The sequence below is a fragment of the Grampus griseus genome, assembly GCF_964374135.1.
Source record: "Grampus griseus genome assembly, chromosome: 9".
NCBI lineage: Eukaryota > Metazoa > Chordata > Mammalia > Artiodactyla > Delphinidae > Grampus > Grampus griseus.
Window position 1 is genome coordinate 58,670,098 of NC_139003.1, and position 18,306 is coordinate 58,688,403.

The 18,306-nt window shown below is 40.7% G+C and overlaps 1 protein-coding gene across 2 annotated transcripts in view; it reads left to right on the plus strand.

Moving 5' to 3' along the window:
* Positions 1-18,306, plus strand: part of DYNC1I1 (dynein cytoplasmic 1 intermediate chain 1) — a 337,047-nt gene that overhangs the window by 23,221 nt on the left and 295,520 nt on the right. For both annotated transcript variants that reach the window (XM_082661450.1, XM_082661449.1), the window contains exon 2: positions 17,594-17,710. In XM_082661450.1, coding sequence (XP_082517576.1) covers positions 17,603-17,710 — 108 coding nt within the window. In that variant the 5' untranslated portion in view covers positions 17,594-17,602. The remainder of the gene's footprint in view (positions 1-17,593; positions 17,711-18,306) is intronic.

Here is an 18,306-nt window from a genome sequence, read left to right on the forward strand (position 1 = left end):
GACATGCTTGAAGAACAGCAGGGAAGCGTGCCTGGATATGAGATCAGAAAATTGATGGGGCTGGATTGGGTAGGACCACGGAGGCCATGGCAGGACTTGGGCTTCTACTCTGAGATGGGAGCCGTTGGAGAGCTTTTTGCAGAGAAGTGACATAATTTGACTTGTGTTTTAATGAATTACCATTGCAGCTGAGAATAGACTGTAAAGCGGGGGGGACAGGCCCAGGGTAGAAGCAAGGAGACCGTTTAGGAGGCTTTTGCAATAATATGATGGGAGATGATGGTGGCTGGGATAGGGTGATGGCAGAGGAGGTGGCAAAAAGTAGACAAATTCTGGAAATGCTTGGAAAGTAGAGCCCAAATAATTTGCTACTGAACTGGATGTGGGATTTGACAGAAAGGGAAAACAGGGATGACTCCAAGATTTTTGGTCTGAGTTAACTGGAAGGCTGGAGTTGCCTTTAACTGGAGTGTGGAAGACCGAAGGTTGGATGTACATGGGGCCAGAGCACGGGGAGCAGTTGTCACAGCTGATGCTGCAGTGTAGCAGCCTGGCGCCATCGTGGTGACTCTCCTAACAGATGCACGGGAATGATGACGTCAACTGACTGGTCAGAGCATCTGTTTCCCTGGATACACCAGAGAAAACCTGATAAATTCACACCCCCTTTTCCTGTCATTTAAGACTTCATTCTCCTTTAACTGTAACAGATTTACAGTTGTTCACTGCTAATTTATGTGGTGGTTTTGCATTACCTTTGGTCAATCCTAGCTTTGATGTTCTGGCACTGTGTGACGTTTCGACTTGGGAGATGTCCTGTCTTTTAAGATAAGGACTAGTTTATTGACATGTACACACTGCTATATTTAAAATGAATAACCAACAAGGACCTTCTGTGTAGCACTGGGAACTCTGCTCAATATATATATATATATTTTAAATTTTATTTTTTTATTATTTTTGGCTGCATTGGGTCTTCTTTGCTACGCACAGGCTTTCTCTAGTTGCAGCGAGCAGGGGCTACTCTCTGTTGCAGTGTGCGTGGGCTTCTCATTGCAGTGGCTTCTCTTGTCGTGGAGCATGGGCTCTCCGTGTGTGGGCTTCAGTAGTTGTGGCGTGCAGGCTCAGTACTTGTGGCTCACAGGCTCTAGAGTGCAGGCTCAGTACTTGTGGCACACAGGCTTAGTTGCTCCGCGGCATGTGGGATCTTCCCAGACCAGGGCTCGAACCTGTGTCCCCTGCATTGGCAGGCGGATTCTTAACCACTGCGCCACCAGGGAAGCCCTCTGCTCAATATTATGTAACAACCTAAATGGGAAAACGTATAACTGAATCACTTTGCTGTACGCCTGAAACTATCACAACATTGTTAATCAGCTATACTCCAATATAAAATTAAAAGTTAAAAAAAAAAGATAAGGTGTAGTTTAACTTTCAGAAAGTGATCATGCTCTAGTCCCATTATTTCCAAATTCTTGGGGACTACCTACCATTATTGTCTCCCACACCCCTAAATGTTGTCACTCAAATCCAGGAAATCCCTTTTATGTCTCTACTCTGCTACTTCTCAAGGCGATGACTGGGGGGCAGAGGTCTACTTGCAGTGAAGTTCAGTCAAGGAACGGTCAGGAATGGGGGCAGCCTAACAGGCAGAAAAGGAGATAGATGTGTTCATGTAAGTTCCTCCTTACTTTGGATATTTTGTTACTCCTTAGCATGGTCTCGAAAATGGAGATATAATTCTTCTTCCACTTTAATTTTTTTTGCCAAAATTGGTTTTCTTCAACAGCTCATATATACAAGCCTGACTCCTATTTTCACTCAAAGAGACAGATGGTTGAAACTGACTCTAGCTAAATTAAAAAAAAAGAAGTCTTGAATTTAAAAAATGCACATGAGTATCAGAAGGGTTTAATCCTTTAAGGACTAGTTGAGAAATCTGTTCTGAATACTGCCTCATTCCACTGAGTTATCCATTCATGTGCAGAATGCTGTGTGCAGACCAGGCTGGGGACTCTGCAGCCAAGCTTTTCAGATGGGTATTTGCTTTCTAAAAGGAATATAAAGGTTGTGCTGATGAGACAAATGGCAGACATCCAAATCCTAGGGTCAGTCAGCATTTGTGCTGACAAGGCGTGCAGGAAGTATGCCCTGGTCCTGCATTCCCGACAGTGTTGATTTTCTGCACTCTTATGGGCATACTAGGGTAGCTGGAAAAGCGGGTTAATCTTTCTAAGTACGTCCACCTTGATGTGTTTGTGCCTTGAAGCACGCAGGAATTTATTTGGTATCTTTTTCCCTTTCTTCCTCTGGTAGACTCAAATATTGCTGAGCTTGCTTTGGTCCTTCTGTGGAAGTGCTTCCTCTCCAGGGCCCTGCAAATGGATTGCAGGTTGCATGTGCACCCAGATATTAATCTCTTGGCCCTCATGATAGTCAGAGCCCGGGTCAGGCTCCTGTGGTAGTGAACAGCTTTCTCTGTTCACCTCAGCGTACTGTGCAAACATCACCATGATTTGTGGGTGTCATGCCATTGCAAAATATTGGCTGAGAAAAGACAAAGTGAGAGACAAGTTTATAATTGAAAGTTTATTGATTTTACAATTGATGTAGCCCAATATATTTCAGTCTCTTTTAACCCCAATTGACAATAAAAAAATACTATGTATATGTCACAATGCATGTTTGTGTGTCCAAAACCAAGTTCCATGAAACAATAGTTGTCCTTACTATGTGCAGTGTGCATTCTAGTAGTTCTAATATGTTAATCACAAACATTGCTCCCTATGACTACTAACGAATTTGATTTTGTAACATATCAGTAGGTTGCAACCCATGTTTAAAAAGGCTGTGTGTATTACACGCTAGGGATAAATGATCTAGTCTTGTACTTGGTTGAATCCTTGGTAATTCCTTGCTGCCTACAGAGAAGTTCAGACCTCTTTAAAGTATGGCATAGCAGGTCTTTGGCTGTAGGGTGCCCAGCTTGTCCATGTTTGCCTGGGGCTTTCCTGGTTGAAGTGCTGAAAGTCCTGCATCCAGGGAACTCCCTTTTCTCTGTGCAAACTGGGACAGTTGGTCACTCAGCCTTTGGGATCTCATCTCTGAGAGGTGAGATCCACATCCATCCTCATCTTCCTCCATCTTCTTTTGCGCTGAGTGTCCCATTTATATCCAGTTACTTGTCCCACAGACTGGCCATTCTCTTTCCTATCTTCCTGCTTTTGTCCATGCTTCCCTCTGCCTGGGATGCACCCCTCACCTTCTGCTGTCCGCAGGTCTGGTTTTCCTCTGGGATGGTTTGTTAAGTCACCAACTCTGTGGAGCCTTCTTATTGCCTTCTTGTGAGCACAGTAGTGCTACAGACTATGTTGACTTGTAAGATCTTTAGTAGTCCTGTGTTTTTCTCAGCCGTCTTATTCTTTATCACCTGTAGAACAAACGTGAGAAGGGAAACTGCTGACATAAAGTGGATGACAACGGCAGAGAAAGAATACAAGGGAAATAGAATAAACCAGTACAGATGTTAAAGCCAATAGCGTGGGGTGAGGGAAGACGAGAAAAACATAAAGTTGTGGGCATAGGCAGTAGTTAAGAGCCACTGGAGACTTTGGTTTGAATCTTGGCTTTTCACGTGTCAAGCTGTTTGCTTTGGTGGGAGGGTGGAGTGTTACTTAGCAGGTCCCTCTCTATGTGAGTTTCTCCACTCATCATAACTTCAACCAAGATCAGTCGTCCTTAAAATTAGGTAGGCTTAATTACAAATTTGTATTTTGTAGTTAATTTGGGAGAGTATTGAATGAAGTGGTTTGAAGATGTAGAGATATCTTAATAACTTATATTTTTAGAAGATTAAAAACAAATTGACTTTGTGAACATATATATTGAGAAAAATCTATTTTGACTTTATTATTTAAGCATTAAAATTTTCCTTCCCTTATTTTTATCAATGTGTCTTTATTTTATTTCCTTTAGTATGATAGTTTAAATTCGTTCTCATTTGTGAGTTGCAAGAGCCTCTGGGCAGCTTGAATTTGCCTGTATCCTCTATCAGGATAGAGTGCCCTCAATAGGCAGCCCTATTGACCAGGGCTGTCTTTTTTTTTTCTTTTTAAACAAATATGAATTTACTACCTCCATGAATATTTGAAAAATTATAATATATGTATCTGAAACAAATAGATGTCATTTCATTTTAACAGGTAAAGATATGAGTGCACAATCTTTAGAGACACCAACATGCGTGGTGATGAAATTCACAGTGACCTTTTAGTATGTAGGACAAGTGATACCTAAAGTAGTGACCTTTACACACACACATATATATATATATGTATTAGTCTATATATATATATATAGACTAATGTTTTTTTTACTATTTATATAACATTTTTTAACATCTTTATTGGAGTATAATTGCTTTACAATGGTGTGTTAGTTTCTGCTTTATAACAAAGTGAATCAGCTATACATATACATATACCCCCATTTCTCCTCCCTCTTGCGTCTCCCTCCCACCCTCCCTCTCCCACCCCTCTAGGTGGTCACAAAGCACCGAGCTGATCTCCCTGTGCTACGCGGCTGCTTCCCACTAGCTAACTGTGTTACATTTGGCAGTGTATATAAGTCCATGCCACTCTCTCACTTCGTCCCAGCTTACCCTTCCCTCTCCCCGTGTCCTCAAGTCCATTCTCTACGTCTGCGTCTTTATTCCTTTCCTGTCCCTAGGTTCATCAGAACCATTTTTTTTTTTTTAGATTCCATATATATGTGTTAGCATACGGTATTTGTTTTTCTCTTTCTGACTTACTTCACTCTGTATGACAGATTCTAGGTCCATCCACCTCACTACAGATAACTCAATTTTGTTATTTTTTATGGCTGAGTAATATTACATTGTATATATGTGCCACATATTCTTTATCCATTCATCTGTCGGTGGACACTTAGGTTGCTTCCATGTCCTGGCTATTGTAAATAGAGCTGCAGTGAACATTGTGGTATATGACTCTGAAATATGACTTATTATGAACTTATTATGAAATATGAACTTATTATGAAATATGACTTTGAATTATGTTTTTCTCAGGGTATATGCCCAGTAGTGGGATTGCTGGGTCGTATGGTAGTTCTATTTTTAGTTTTTTAAGGAACCTCCATACTGTTCTCCATAGTGGCTGTATCACTTTACATTCCCACCAACAGAGCAAGAGGGTTCCCTTTTCTCCACACCCTCTCCAGCATTTGTTTGTAGATTTTTTGATGATGCCCATTCTGACTGGTGTGAGGTGATACCTCATTGTAGTTTTGATTTGCATTTCTCTAATGATTAGTGATGTTGAGCATCCTTTCATGTGTGTGTTGGCAATCTGTATATCTTCTTTGGAGAAATGTCTGTTTAGGTCTTCTGCAGCCAGGGCTGTCTTGATTTAACTTTGCTGTGCAGAACATCTGGCCCCTTTATAGGGATGGTAGGCAAGGAGTCAAAGCTAAAGTTAGTCATGTCTGAAGATTTGCTTGTTATCAGTTATTTTAAAGATCAGCCCCACAGGTTACCCGAGAGTCGTTTATTTTTAGACACGTTCATTTATCATCTTGGCAACTCAGAGAAAACAGCTTCAAGTGCAATGGATGGCTCTGTTCTAAGCACTGATATTTTTACATCACTTTTAAGGAGAAAGCCCAACTATCAGCATGATGATTTATCCTCAAGGCATTTTGGGCTTCTAGATTGCTGAGTTTTTGGCTGAGATAATGGAGGGTGTCAATTATAAATTGAATGGATTTTGCTAAATAATCCTTTTAGAGTCAAAAAACAGAGATTAAAAATGTAAGCCAGGCAGGAGAACATTATATCAATGGGTATATGATGTACTGATTTAGGAAAAGATGGTACAATGGATGAGGCAATGCTAGGATTGTGGGTTTGATGCACGTGTCCTAATGGATGAAAAAAATCAATTCCCACCCCCACGCCCATGGAAATAAAGATTTGTTGCAGAATAAGGAAGAACTTTTCTGAGTTGGATCATTGAAAACCTTAGTGCACTCACCCAACATACTGATGATTAGAAAAATCCCAATAGTGAAATTGTGGAAAATCTCACACTTCTGTCTAATGGTAATTTAGCAGTTCAAGGGATATTCTTGAGCACTTACTGCTGGGCACTAGAAGTACAGAGATAAATTAGATGTGGCCCCTCCTTTAGAGGAGCTGTTGGTGTAACAGGAGGAGAGCATCGTATGAACAGAACAGAGGCACGCATAGGTGGAACATGTGGTTCATGTCTCAGCAGGCCAGCCTCAGGTGCTCTAGGGCTGCCAGGGAGAGTGCTCGGCCCAGTCTTGAGACCGTAGGCGGCCTTTCTGGAGGGGATGTGATTGAGCCGAGAGAGAAAGATGAATAGGCATCATCATGTAATGAATGGTGAGAAGAGCATTTCTGGAATTTGCAAAGGTACAAAGGAAGGAAACAGCTTGGTACGTGCCAGTAAAATGTGAAATAGGGAGAGGAGGCCTCTGTGGATCGAGAGGTGGGCAATAAGAGCATCTTAAGGGCCGTGATGGGGAGCTGGGACACATTTTGCAACTAAAAGGGAGTCATGGACATGTTTTAGGCAAGGGAGTGTACTCATCAGATTTGAATGACAGAAAGCTCATTCTGACTCCCTGTGGAGGATGGGGAGGGTCATCGAGGAGCAAGGTTTGCACGGAGACAGGGTTGCAGTTGTCAGACGAGTGATGTGAAGCCTGGCATTGGGCTGTGTGGATTGGCATGGATAGGTGAGGGCAGGCTTGGAAATACTAGGTGTAAAATTGGGAGGACTGGTGAAAATTGGCTGGGGGCGGGGTATGGTGAGTTCAAGGATTTCAGGGCTGATGGAGGGAAAAACAGGATCACGAGGTGGCATTGTGGCACAACATGGGCAGCACTTGGATGGGACTGCATGAGAGGGGATTGCCCCTGATAGAAGGACACCCTCCAGGGACAGCAGCATGGGGCCACCACCCACAAAGGGAAGAGGGAATCAGAGGGAGGCCATGTGTTCTGGTGGTGCTGCTTGGAGCAAGCGGGGGAGCCTGTGGATCCGAGAGCGCCGAAGGGCTGCTAAAGGTCTCTCATAGCCACAGCATTGTCCTATCTATGACTGGCAGATAGTGGGTGCAACTTTGCAGGGTATGCAAAGCAGAAGATCTCTAAGTGGCTAAAAATGTGCTTGTTTGAGCTATATTTAAAGCGATTGGACGTGTAAGAATTTGTGTTTGATGCTGGTGGGTGCTCAAATCTAGTGGTCCTAGCCTGATGAGAAGTGAACAACATAGAGGCCAGTACACAGGGGCCATCTTTAACCCATTTATATAGCTGCAAGTGTTTATTGAAAGTCTACTGTGAGCTCAGTTGCAGGCTGAGGAGCCACTGTGCAAGTGCTGAAGGGAGCTTACATCGGGTCTGTGGAGAAGCTGCCACTTTGCACGTGCTCCCTGAGAGTGCTCGTTTTTATTTGCTTTGAAGTGCTTTCGAACCCCTAGGAGCACAGATACATAATCTCATATAAAGTGTAGTAGTGGTGGTAGCCTTCTTTGTTTGGCTTCTTTACTGGTACCTGGCCTAGGCAGGTGATACATCTTTCCCATCTATTTCAACCTGAGGTTAGGTGTTCTACAGAATCCTTTGTGTAAGGCCTCACTTCTTTCTTCACTCTAGTTTTCCTTGTGATATTGTCCAGAAGGCTCCCATCTCCTTTCTTCTGATTCTATTTTCCAGTCCCTTTTCTGCCCAGATTCTTTGGGACCCAATGCCAAAATATTTCTCTTCCAGTGTCCTAACTGTTCCATCTTTAGTTGTATATTCTTTCAAGGATGGTCCTTGAAATGCTCATTTCCTGAGCGTTTGATATCATCTGAGCGTTTCCCAAGGGAAGATGCTCTAAGAAATGAATGAGTGAATCTCTTAATTGAGGAACAATTCCTTTTCCAAAGAGAAGCACGTTGAGTCTTTAAATGGATGGAATGCACTGTAGGGGTCAGAAATGACTCAAAATTTTCCAGAACTTTTGGCAAAGCTGACAATGGGTTTTGAGTCCTTTAAAATTGAAGAGCCCTCGTCTCTATTCTGTTAACTAGATGACAGGGCAGGTACCCCATGGATTGGTTTTTCTCTCTAGTATCATGGGCCTCTGTGCTGAGTGCTGGAGAGGCTCTCCTGTTTAATGCGCTGCAATTGCCGGTGCTCAAGTTACAGCTGAGGCAGTACAATTTGGGTAGCTTAGAATCTTGAAGTGATGAAAGTAGGGCTAGAGACACTATGCAAACACAATCTTAAATATAGCTCACAAACCCAAGAAGAGAGATACTAACAGCTTACTGTGGAAATATTGCCTGATTTCCTAGTCAAGAACCAACCCAATGTGAATAAAATTAAGAGGAGCCTCGAAAACTCAACATAAATATTTAACTGTATGTATATACGAAGATTTTTTCCCCTCCAAACCTGTTCTCTATTAACATAAATAGATCCTTCCTATGTAGATGAAGCTCTTGTGGTGCTTGGGACTACCCAGTATTGGCTTAGAGGTCTGGCTGGGAATTTCAGAGGCAAAGTCTTTTCTCCTGTCAGCTCTCCCATGCAATTTACATTTGCTGCCACCAGGTGGTGATAGAGAGTGATCGAAAGTAGACTGATCAGGATCCACCGTAAGTGCCTTTTGTTTAAGAAGAGCTTTCTTGTGACTAAAGGGAGTGAAATCTTGAATAAGTAAACCCTGAAAAGGAAGCATTGTTTAATGAAAAATATTCAAGAAATAAAGAGTTTTGGTGTTTCCAGTTCTGACTCGACCACTTAATAGTTGTACACTTTAGATAAATGCAGCTCAGTTTCCCTGTTTATGGGTAAAATACTGGTACTGGATTATGTAATCGTTAAAGTTTCTTATCTTGAAAGAAACATGTGTAATTGTAATTGTGAAAGCAGCAAAATTAAAAGAATAAAAACTTTTCATATAACAGAGAAGCCTTCACTTTATTAACAACCATCTTAGTTCACTTCGCAAGGTGAAGAAGACCCATTAATTGTGTGTGTGTGTGTGTGTGTGTGTGTGTGTGTGTGTGTGTGTGTTATGGGGGGAGGAGGATGGGGAGTGAGAGAAGGCTTCTTAGTTTGTCTTCCTTACCTATTACCTGGTGTAGGCAAGTGAGGAATAAGAAATCCTTCACACAAAGTTTTATGGAACCTTTTCTTCAAGGCCTCATCTCCCTAAATCCAGTCTTTCTAATGATGTATCCAGATGTCTTAGATCTTCCTGGTATTTTTAAATCATTATAAATATATTTCTAAATCATTGTAGTTTCTTGACTCTAATCTGAATTTTCTGTGCTCAGTGATTTTATTCCTGTTATCTTTTACTTTTTCTTTTCTGCAAAAGAAAGAGCTCTAACCCCCTCTGTTTAGGTTGCCAATATAAACTCTTAGCAAAATTTTGTTAAGTAAATGTCTCTATAGACTTTAGAATCAACTCCATCTTATCAGAAGTAGATTACGACAAAGTGTGGTTTGAGGATCCCTGTGAGTCCCAAGATGTGTTCAGGGGTCTGTAAAGGTCAAAATTATTTTCATAATCCTGAAATGTTTTTTGTCTTTTCCACTGTATTGACATTTGCAAGGACTGTGTGAAAGTGATGGTAGGTCAAACTGCTAGTACCTTAGCATGAATTGAGACAGGGCACCAAACTCCTAGTAGTGGTGTTGCACCTCACTGCCACACACTTGCAGCTAAAAAGACAAATAGTTTCACTTAAGAGTATCCTTCATGAAGCGGAAAAAAATACTAGTTACATTAAATCTCTAACCTTGAGCACACATCTTTTCTGTGTGACAAATGGGGGCATATAAAGCACTTCTGCTGCTTACCAAAGTCCAGTGGTTCTCTAGAGAAAAGCATTTGTGCAGTGTTTGAGTTGTGAGCTAAATTAGCTGCCTTTTTTCAAGAAACACTATTTTTTACTTGAAACTACAATTCATAGACAAACCATGGTTATTTAGGCTTGGTTATTTGGCAGAAATTTTCTCAAAAATGAATGACGTGAGCTTGCCACTTCAAGAACACAATTGACAATATTTGTTGCTAATGATAAAATTTGAGCTTCAAGCAAAAATCAGAGTTTTGGGAAACTTATATCTGCCACCATGAGCTGTACAGCTTTACCATACCTAAAGACCCTTCTGAAGAGTTTGGTAATGATAGTACCAAATGTGATTTTTGGATGTTGTACAATGGAATGTGTCGATATTTGAGAAGTCTGCATAATTTTCTAAATAATCAATGCATAATGTTATAAAATCATACATGAATAAAAGATTCATTCAAAGTTTAAAACAGACCAATGGATTTTAATGTAACAAAGTACAAAAAAGTTCATTGACTGGTGTGATTTCAAGATTGCAACTGAACTTTTGGTAACTGCCATTTGTTGATTTTTGGTGTAATATCAAAGAATATCCACAGTTACTTTGAGAGGCTATTCAGATACTCATTGTTTTTCAGAATACACATTCATGTGAGACGAGATTTTCTTTACAACTAAAATAGCACATCACAGCAGATTGAATGCACAAACACCTGTAAGAATCCAGTTGACTTCTTTTAAGCTAGATATTAAAAAGAGAAGTGAAAATATAAAAGAAATACCCTCTTCTTATGATTTTTTTTGGTCTTGGAAAGTGTGCCTATTTTTTCATAAAAGTTTTATGTTAAGTAAAAGGTTAGTGTTGTTATTATAGAATTATTAGGTATTTAAAGTTTTATCAGTTTTAATTTTTAACATGGTTGATGTTAATAGATGTAACCCACATAAACAAAAGCTCTTTGAGGTCACTAATAATTTTTAAGAGTCCCAAGGGATGCTGAGACCAAACGTTTGAGAACTCATCTACAATATGAGTAGACGAGGCCTGGGCACCCCCCATGAGATGGATTTTATCAAAATGTTTGTTTTCCCAGTATACTGATGGCTGTACAAATTTAGCATATAACCCTCCCACATCTTTCACCAGCCAAGTCCTGAGATTTCTCTCACCCTCTTTTTATTGACAGTGTGATATAGCTGTAAAAATGGTTGTGGTCCCATTCATCCCTTGGCCTCCCATCCAAGTGGAAGGAGGCAGCTATATTGTATAAGAAGCCAGGCAGGTGCAAGGACGTTGTGAAAGATCAAATTTCTTACATGTACCTAGTGGCAGATGAAAAGTTCAATAGCTGATAGTGAAGAGCTGACAGGAACAACTGTTTTTAAGCAGGAAAAGAGAACTTGTTTCTAGGTAGTTTTTTCAATGCGTCTGGAAACAGCTGGGCAATGACTTAAACCTCCTAGGATTCTGACTTTAAGCTTAAAAATACATTTGCATATGCCAGCATTAGAAATGGAATCTCAAACTGCTGCCAACTTAGACAACTGAAAGGAAATAGAGATCTAGACGGTTGAAAAGCTAAGCCTCAGGAGGTTCTGTTGCTTGGCAGCTGTGTAAACAGAGCTAAACCCTTTGCTTCTCCTCTGTTAGACGCTTGGTTCTAAACAGGATCAAACCATCCCATGACCATATGTGCAGAAATGGAAATGAAGGTGGTGGGTCGCATTGTTGGGTTCGAGAAAAGTCGAGCATTTTCCTTTCTTTATGGATGTGTGTGGAGTAAGAAATGTGAAGGAGATGCAGGGTGAATTGAGAAGAAAAGGGCAGGTGTGAGATGACTTCTGTTTTTACCTTCCTGAGTGTCCATGTCGTTCTCTCGTGTTTTCCTCCTTCCTTCCTCTCTACGTTCTTTCCTCTTTGAGGCTTAGGACCGTGAGACGTTTTTATGATGGAACAGCAGGAGTGACCCTCCCTGTAACCAACTTCTTAACTAGAGAAGAAACCATTTCTCCATGTGCCTCTCCATCCTCTGGGGGAAGTGGGTAAGATAGGGGAGGATGCCTGCCTGGGACAGCTTGATACGTAATCCCTATGTTCAACAGAAAAATGGAGAAGAATTTTACTACTACTAAATGACTACATTTAATTGTTTAAAAATATTTTTTTCTTTGAGTCACATCTCTTTAACCACGTGCATTCCATTTTATAACCCATTTAGATTGAGAAGCATGCTATACCTTTAATGCATTTCTCACTGTAACTTTTTAATATTTAATTTATTTATTTATTTATTTTTTTAAATTTTTTAAATTAATTTATTATGGCTGTGTTGGGTCTCCGTTTCTGTGCGAGGGCTTTCTCCAGTTGTGGCAAGCGGGGGCCACTCTTCATCGCGGTGCGCGGGCCTCTCACTATCGCGGCCTCTCTTGTTGCTCAGCACGGGCTCCAGACGCGCAGGCTCAGTAGTTGTGGCTCACGGGCCCAGTTGCTCCGTGGCATGTGGGATCTTCCCAGACCAGGGTTAGAACCTGTGTCCCGTGCATTGGCAGGCAGATTCTCAACCACTGCGCCACCAGGGAAGCCCTAATTTATTTTTATTATGGTGCGATTGACATAAAACATTGTGTTAGTTTCAGGTGTACAACATAATCATTTGATATTTGTACATATTATGAAATGATCACAATAAGTCTCGTTTAACATCTGTCACCATACATAGTTATATAATTTTTTTTCTTGGGTTGAGAACTTTTAAGATATACTCTCTTAACAACTTTCAGATATGCAGTACAGTGTTATTAACTATAGTCACAATGCTGTATGTTACATCCCCATGATTTATTTGTTTTCTCACTGGAAGTTTGTACCTTCGCCCATTTCACTCATTCCCTCACCCCCAGCTCTGAGAACCATCAATATGTTCTCTGTGTCTATGAGCTTGATTTGTTTTGTTTGTTTCTTGTTAAAGTTTTTTTTAGGTTTAGATCCTTTGCAGTGAATTTCGAGGGATGGTTTTGGATATTGAATTAGGGTGGAGTTGGGGGAAAGAGTTTGCTGGGTAAAAAAATAGTAATACTAATAATAATAGTAGAAAAAGAGGAGGAGGCGGAAGGGGAAGAGGGGCAGAAAGAGAAGGAGGAAGAGGACAAACAACTTTTCTTAGGTGTTTAATATTTGCCAGGCACAGTATTAAGCTCTTGACTTATATTGATTCATTTACTCGGATGATAACAATGGCAGTTTACTGAGCTCAAAGATGGGCTGAAACAAAAGATGTGAGAACTGAAACACTTGGGAGGATGGATGGAGATGAGTCATAGTGAACAAGGGGATATAAGGTGAACCAGGGGAAAAGAGGGAAATCAGAAGTAGAGAGTTTAAATTTGAAAAAAGTTACAGTTGGGAATTAGGGTATGGAGTCCATACCCTAATTGAGATTAGTAGCTGTTGAGATTTCTGTTGTCAGGTAGGGGTAATTTGCAGGATGAGAAAAGAAAAAAAAAAGAGGTGACATTGGATTGTACTCAGTGATAGCTGGAGAACTTGCAGGAGGGCGAGAGCTGAGATGCAGACGTGGGAGGGAATAGGAGCATGAATCGGGCAAGTGCAGGTAGGTTGTGAGAGAATGTGGGCAAAAGGAATGTCACCCTGGAAAGCAAATTCAGAACATGGGACTCTGCTAGGAGGAGAGCTGGGCAGGCATCATAAACAGTGCATCAACTGACCCCGCCGTGGATGGAGCTGGGGCGAGACAGCTGTAAGTGTTCCTAAGCCAGGGTAGAGTTGAGCTGTAGTTGGCTGGTGGGTGGGAGAGTAGGTGGATGATCAGACAGGGAGGCGATATACACCTAGAGGTGGGTTTGATTTATCTACTTGACCCCTTGCCATTTGTAAATAAAAGAGACCAGCTTTTTATGTGTGTGCAGCAAGGGAGCAATAATTAACAGCAGGTAGCTTTGACTCTTATTTTCTTAAACTGCGAGCACCAAAATTGCCTTTGCAATGACCTACATTAGCCCCAGGAAGCTCTATAACTCATGTCCTGCATTCTTTGTTCCTCGATTTGCTTTGTTTAATGTGCAGGGAGATTTAGTGGGTCAGACTGGCAAGCCCCCCCGGGAAAGCCTGTGGAGTTCAGTGCTGACACTGCATTTAGTGCCACTATTTAAGCCATTTCACTGTGTGTAAAGCCCATTCATTTACTCTAATGTGTACTTTCCAAACCCTTTACAAGGTGTTCTCTTGAGATTTCTTATTCTCCCAGGTGTTGATGCAAAGTGTCCAGTTTGGAATAGATCCAAAAATCAATAAGTGGAAGGTACTCTGTAGCTGTCTTTTAATGTTGTGCTTCTACTGCCCTTAAAAAGTTAAGTGTTATTTGAAACGTCACTATATAACATAATTTTTTTTAAAGTTCCCTTGGTGTTATTGTTGTTTATTTTTAAAATACTGGCTCTATGGCTGGTAACACCAACTTAAATGACCAACATTGTCAGACAAATTTATCAGTTTTAAGAAGACCTTTGCCCTTTGCAAAAATGTACTGAGAATACACCTTACTTCCCACTGTTGAATGAAGTCCTTCGTAAGAAAATCACAACAAATACAGGATGTTCTATTACATGGTTTTCTCTTTAACAACCATAATATGTAACTGAAGTCATGCCAGATACTTTTGATGGACTGGGAAAGGGAGATAAAAGGGAATGTGGAGGAGAGGGAAACTTCTTAGAGAATTCTAAAGTTTTTCTAAGAAGTCTCCACTGGCTGCTTTCAACATAGGATGACACAACTATTGCTTTAACAGTAATTTTTCTGATCAGACATTTCGTTTTTGACAGCAGAAAAATATCAAAAACATAGATCAGATTGGCCCCCATTGGGGAAGAATATATGTAACTTCTCAGATGCCTTCTGGAATTAGGTTCTAGTTTTCTCCCGTCAGGTTTTTTGGTGTTGAAAATTACTGGCTAACAGTGTTTTAGTGGTAAATGTTACTTTTATCAGTTGTATGGCTTCTCTTGGGGAAAAAATCAGATCTAACTGCTTGGGTCCATGTTCTTCCATGTCAGCCATCAGATTGGAACCGAATAGAACTGCTTCCCGCAGGCAGAATGTTTCCTCTCTGGCTGGCCTCAGCCACTGCTTTGTTTCCTCAGTTATCTACTTGGCACCTGTAAGGACAATGAATTTGTGACTCAGGTTTAAATAGGCCTTGGCAGGAGACTTCACGCTCCATTCCACAGCCCCAGTCCCCATCCAGCTTCTCAACCCACCTGCAGTGTTGTATCTCTGCGTTCTTTCTGCTCAGAAGTCCTGTTGACACTTAAGTTATGACACAGTGAAAGTTTTTTCATCACTTCCTTATTTGCCTTCTCTTCCCAGTTTCACTGACATCCTCTTGACAGTCTCAAAGTTGAATTGTTACTGAATCTTTCTCATGTGCTTCCACATCTAAAGGCTACCAGGAGTCACGTCTTCCTTCTTGGCTGGGCTCTCTTCAGTCCACATTCCCAGCACATTCTGTCTCTACATTCACCTACCATCCCGGTGCAGGTGCAGTCGACCCAGATAGATGTTGGCACCAGCCTCCCCGCAGCTTGCGTATTTCTAGTTTCTGCTCCTATCTGTTTCCCAGGCAGGGACAAGAATAGGCTTAGGCAAATTTGTATTCTGTGTTTGTTTTGTCACTTTCTCTGCTGATTTCCCAACCCTCTTTACACCCAATGGAACTCACTTTTCTGTATTTTCAGGTCTTTGCCACTTGCCTCCACAGGTCCATTCTTACCAACTAAAGTTTGTATTTCTTGACTTGGATTCATCTGCGTCTCTTGTACACAGCCTGCTGGTTCTCTCTTCTGCAGGCCTTTCTGTGTCTCTATCTCCCTTTCCTGTGCTAGTTCCTGACCTTCCATATCCAGTTCAAATTCCACTTCTTCCTTAAAGCTCACCCTCGCCCACTCCACCAGATCTTGATTATTCTCTTGTTCTGCATCCCCTCTGAACTTGTACCTTGGCGATCAGTGGAGTGTAGTGGTGCAGAGCACGGACATGCTTGAATTGACGTCCTTCCATGTATGGACTATGCAGTCTTAGGTCTTGCTGAGTCTCCTTTATCTGAATTGTGAAAAAGGCATTCATAATAATATTGGTCTCCTCGGATTGTTGTATTTAAATTTGATAATAAATGTAAAGTATCTGGCACTCAGTAAGCCGATCTCTCAAGGAGCATTTCCAGCCACACCACATGCTCACAAAGTTGAGTTATGTACTCCTTGAAGGAAAGAATCTGGCTCTGCTCATCTTTGTACTCGATACCTTAGAGAATGCCTAGCACAGATTAAACATTCAACACATATTTGTTGAAACATGAAGAGCATGATCATGAATAGCAGAGATCGATTATCATGAGCATTATTGCTATTATTTCACAAATCTTTGCCATCACATTATGAGCCACAATGTGTATGGTAGGACAGTAGGAACACAGTACACTTCCCAACTGTGTGTATTCATCTGAAAGTGTCTTAGGGTGACTGCAGGTTCTTGATTACCTTGTAAAGACAGTGACAGTAAGTTTGAGGATTTTTCATTGCTTTGTATGCCTTTTTTTGCCTTCCCTCGTTTTGTCATCTACTCAGGGACACATTATATATTCATCATAGTTGCATACAAGTAGTATGCAAATGAATACTCGTGACATTTATGGTTAGTTTTTTTTTTTTTTTTTTTTACTTTATTTTAGGAATTTGGGTCAGAGAGGAGTTCTTCATGTCTCAGTGTCTCCATTTTCTTAGTTTCCAGTTGGGAGCAGAAAAGAGGCAAATATAATCATTGTGATTGGTGAGAATCTTCTCCAAACTCGTTTTATTTGAAATTTCTGGCACCATCACCACTAGGATCATCATCACCATTAACGTTAAAAATCTTGTTCAGATAAATGGTCCCAAGAACTTGCCATGGTGTTGTCTCCTCATTCATGTGTTCACAAGTATCTTTTGCTTTGAAAAGGGGAAGTGCCAGGATAAGCAATGTTGCATTCAGTATGCAAATGAAAGTCTTATAGAAATAGGTTTGTACTGGAGATGAAATTAATTGTGACAGTTCAGGAGGAGTTTCACAGGAAAAGAAGATTAACATGTTAGGTCTTCAGTGGCTGTCTTCTCTGATGCATATAATATTAGGCAAAATGAAATCTCCATGTGCCCAGTCTCAGTGGAGGAATGTTTGTTGAGCCCATAGAAATTTGAGCAGGGCATGTGTCTAAGAGTTTATGACAGCCTATTTTCTTTTCTCAGTGTGGGGATGAATTGGTCCATTGTCGTCTAAATTGGAAGTCATGGTGATGGTTCTTTTTTGATTCTCTTATTAACTTTTTGTTTAGTTGTTAAGAAACTTGTACGGAAAATGTGTTACTTATTCTGAAGTAAGTTGCTATTATTCTTCAGACCAGAATAGACTATAACACTGTATTTTTTCAAATATTTATGTATACGTGAAAAGGGAAGATTTTATATAGAGGGAGACCAGATCTGACTTATTTGATTCATCAGCAGAGGCTAAGGTATACAATCTGTTATTGCCAGAAAGTTCTATTTTCAAGCTTGATTTCCTTTTGAATGATTTTTGCGATGATAATAGAGAGAAGTTGTTTGTGTATATTCACTTCTTCTCCTCTTTTGCTCCAAGGAAACCAACATGTCTGACAAAAGTGACTTAAAAGCTGAGCTAGAGCGCAAAAAGCAGCGCTTAGCACAGATAAGAGAAGAGAAGAAACGGAAGGAAGAGGAGAGGAAAAAGAAAGAGGTAAGTACTGGGTGCTGGGGTGTTGGGGGGTAGGGGGAAAGGAGAATCACTTGATTCCGAGAGGCTGGTCAAACGGATAAAGAGGACCCTGTAAAAGAATGCTTTTACAATACCTAAATAACATGAGTGATGTCTACATACTGAAGAGTAGTAAAGTCATTGACATCTGCCATGTAGTGGCCAGGCACCACATAAACGGTAGATAGCATTTGGTCCAGAGGTCCCGAACCCCTGGTTTACCCCAGACTTGAATAGAACCCTGAAAGTGGCCTGTGATATCGCTATTGTTAGAAATTCCTTAACCTTTCTGTGTCTCAGTTCCCTGTGCTTAACATGGGAATAGCAGTGTGTTTATTTTGTCTGATCATGAGGATTTAAAAAGTTAATCTTATAAAGCACTTAGCAATACCTAGGGTATAGTTACTACTTAATAAGTGTTAATGTCAAGGGAAGGTTTTAAAAAAACTACTGACCAGAACATTTTAGGAGAAAGATAGACAATGATGCCAGTGGATTACCATGATTTCTTTTCTTTTTTTTTTTAAAGTTAAAAGTATTTTCCATCAATTTATTTATTTTTATTAAAATTTTTTTTT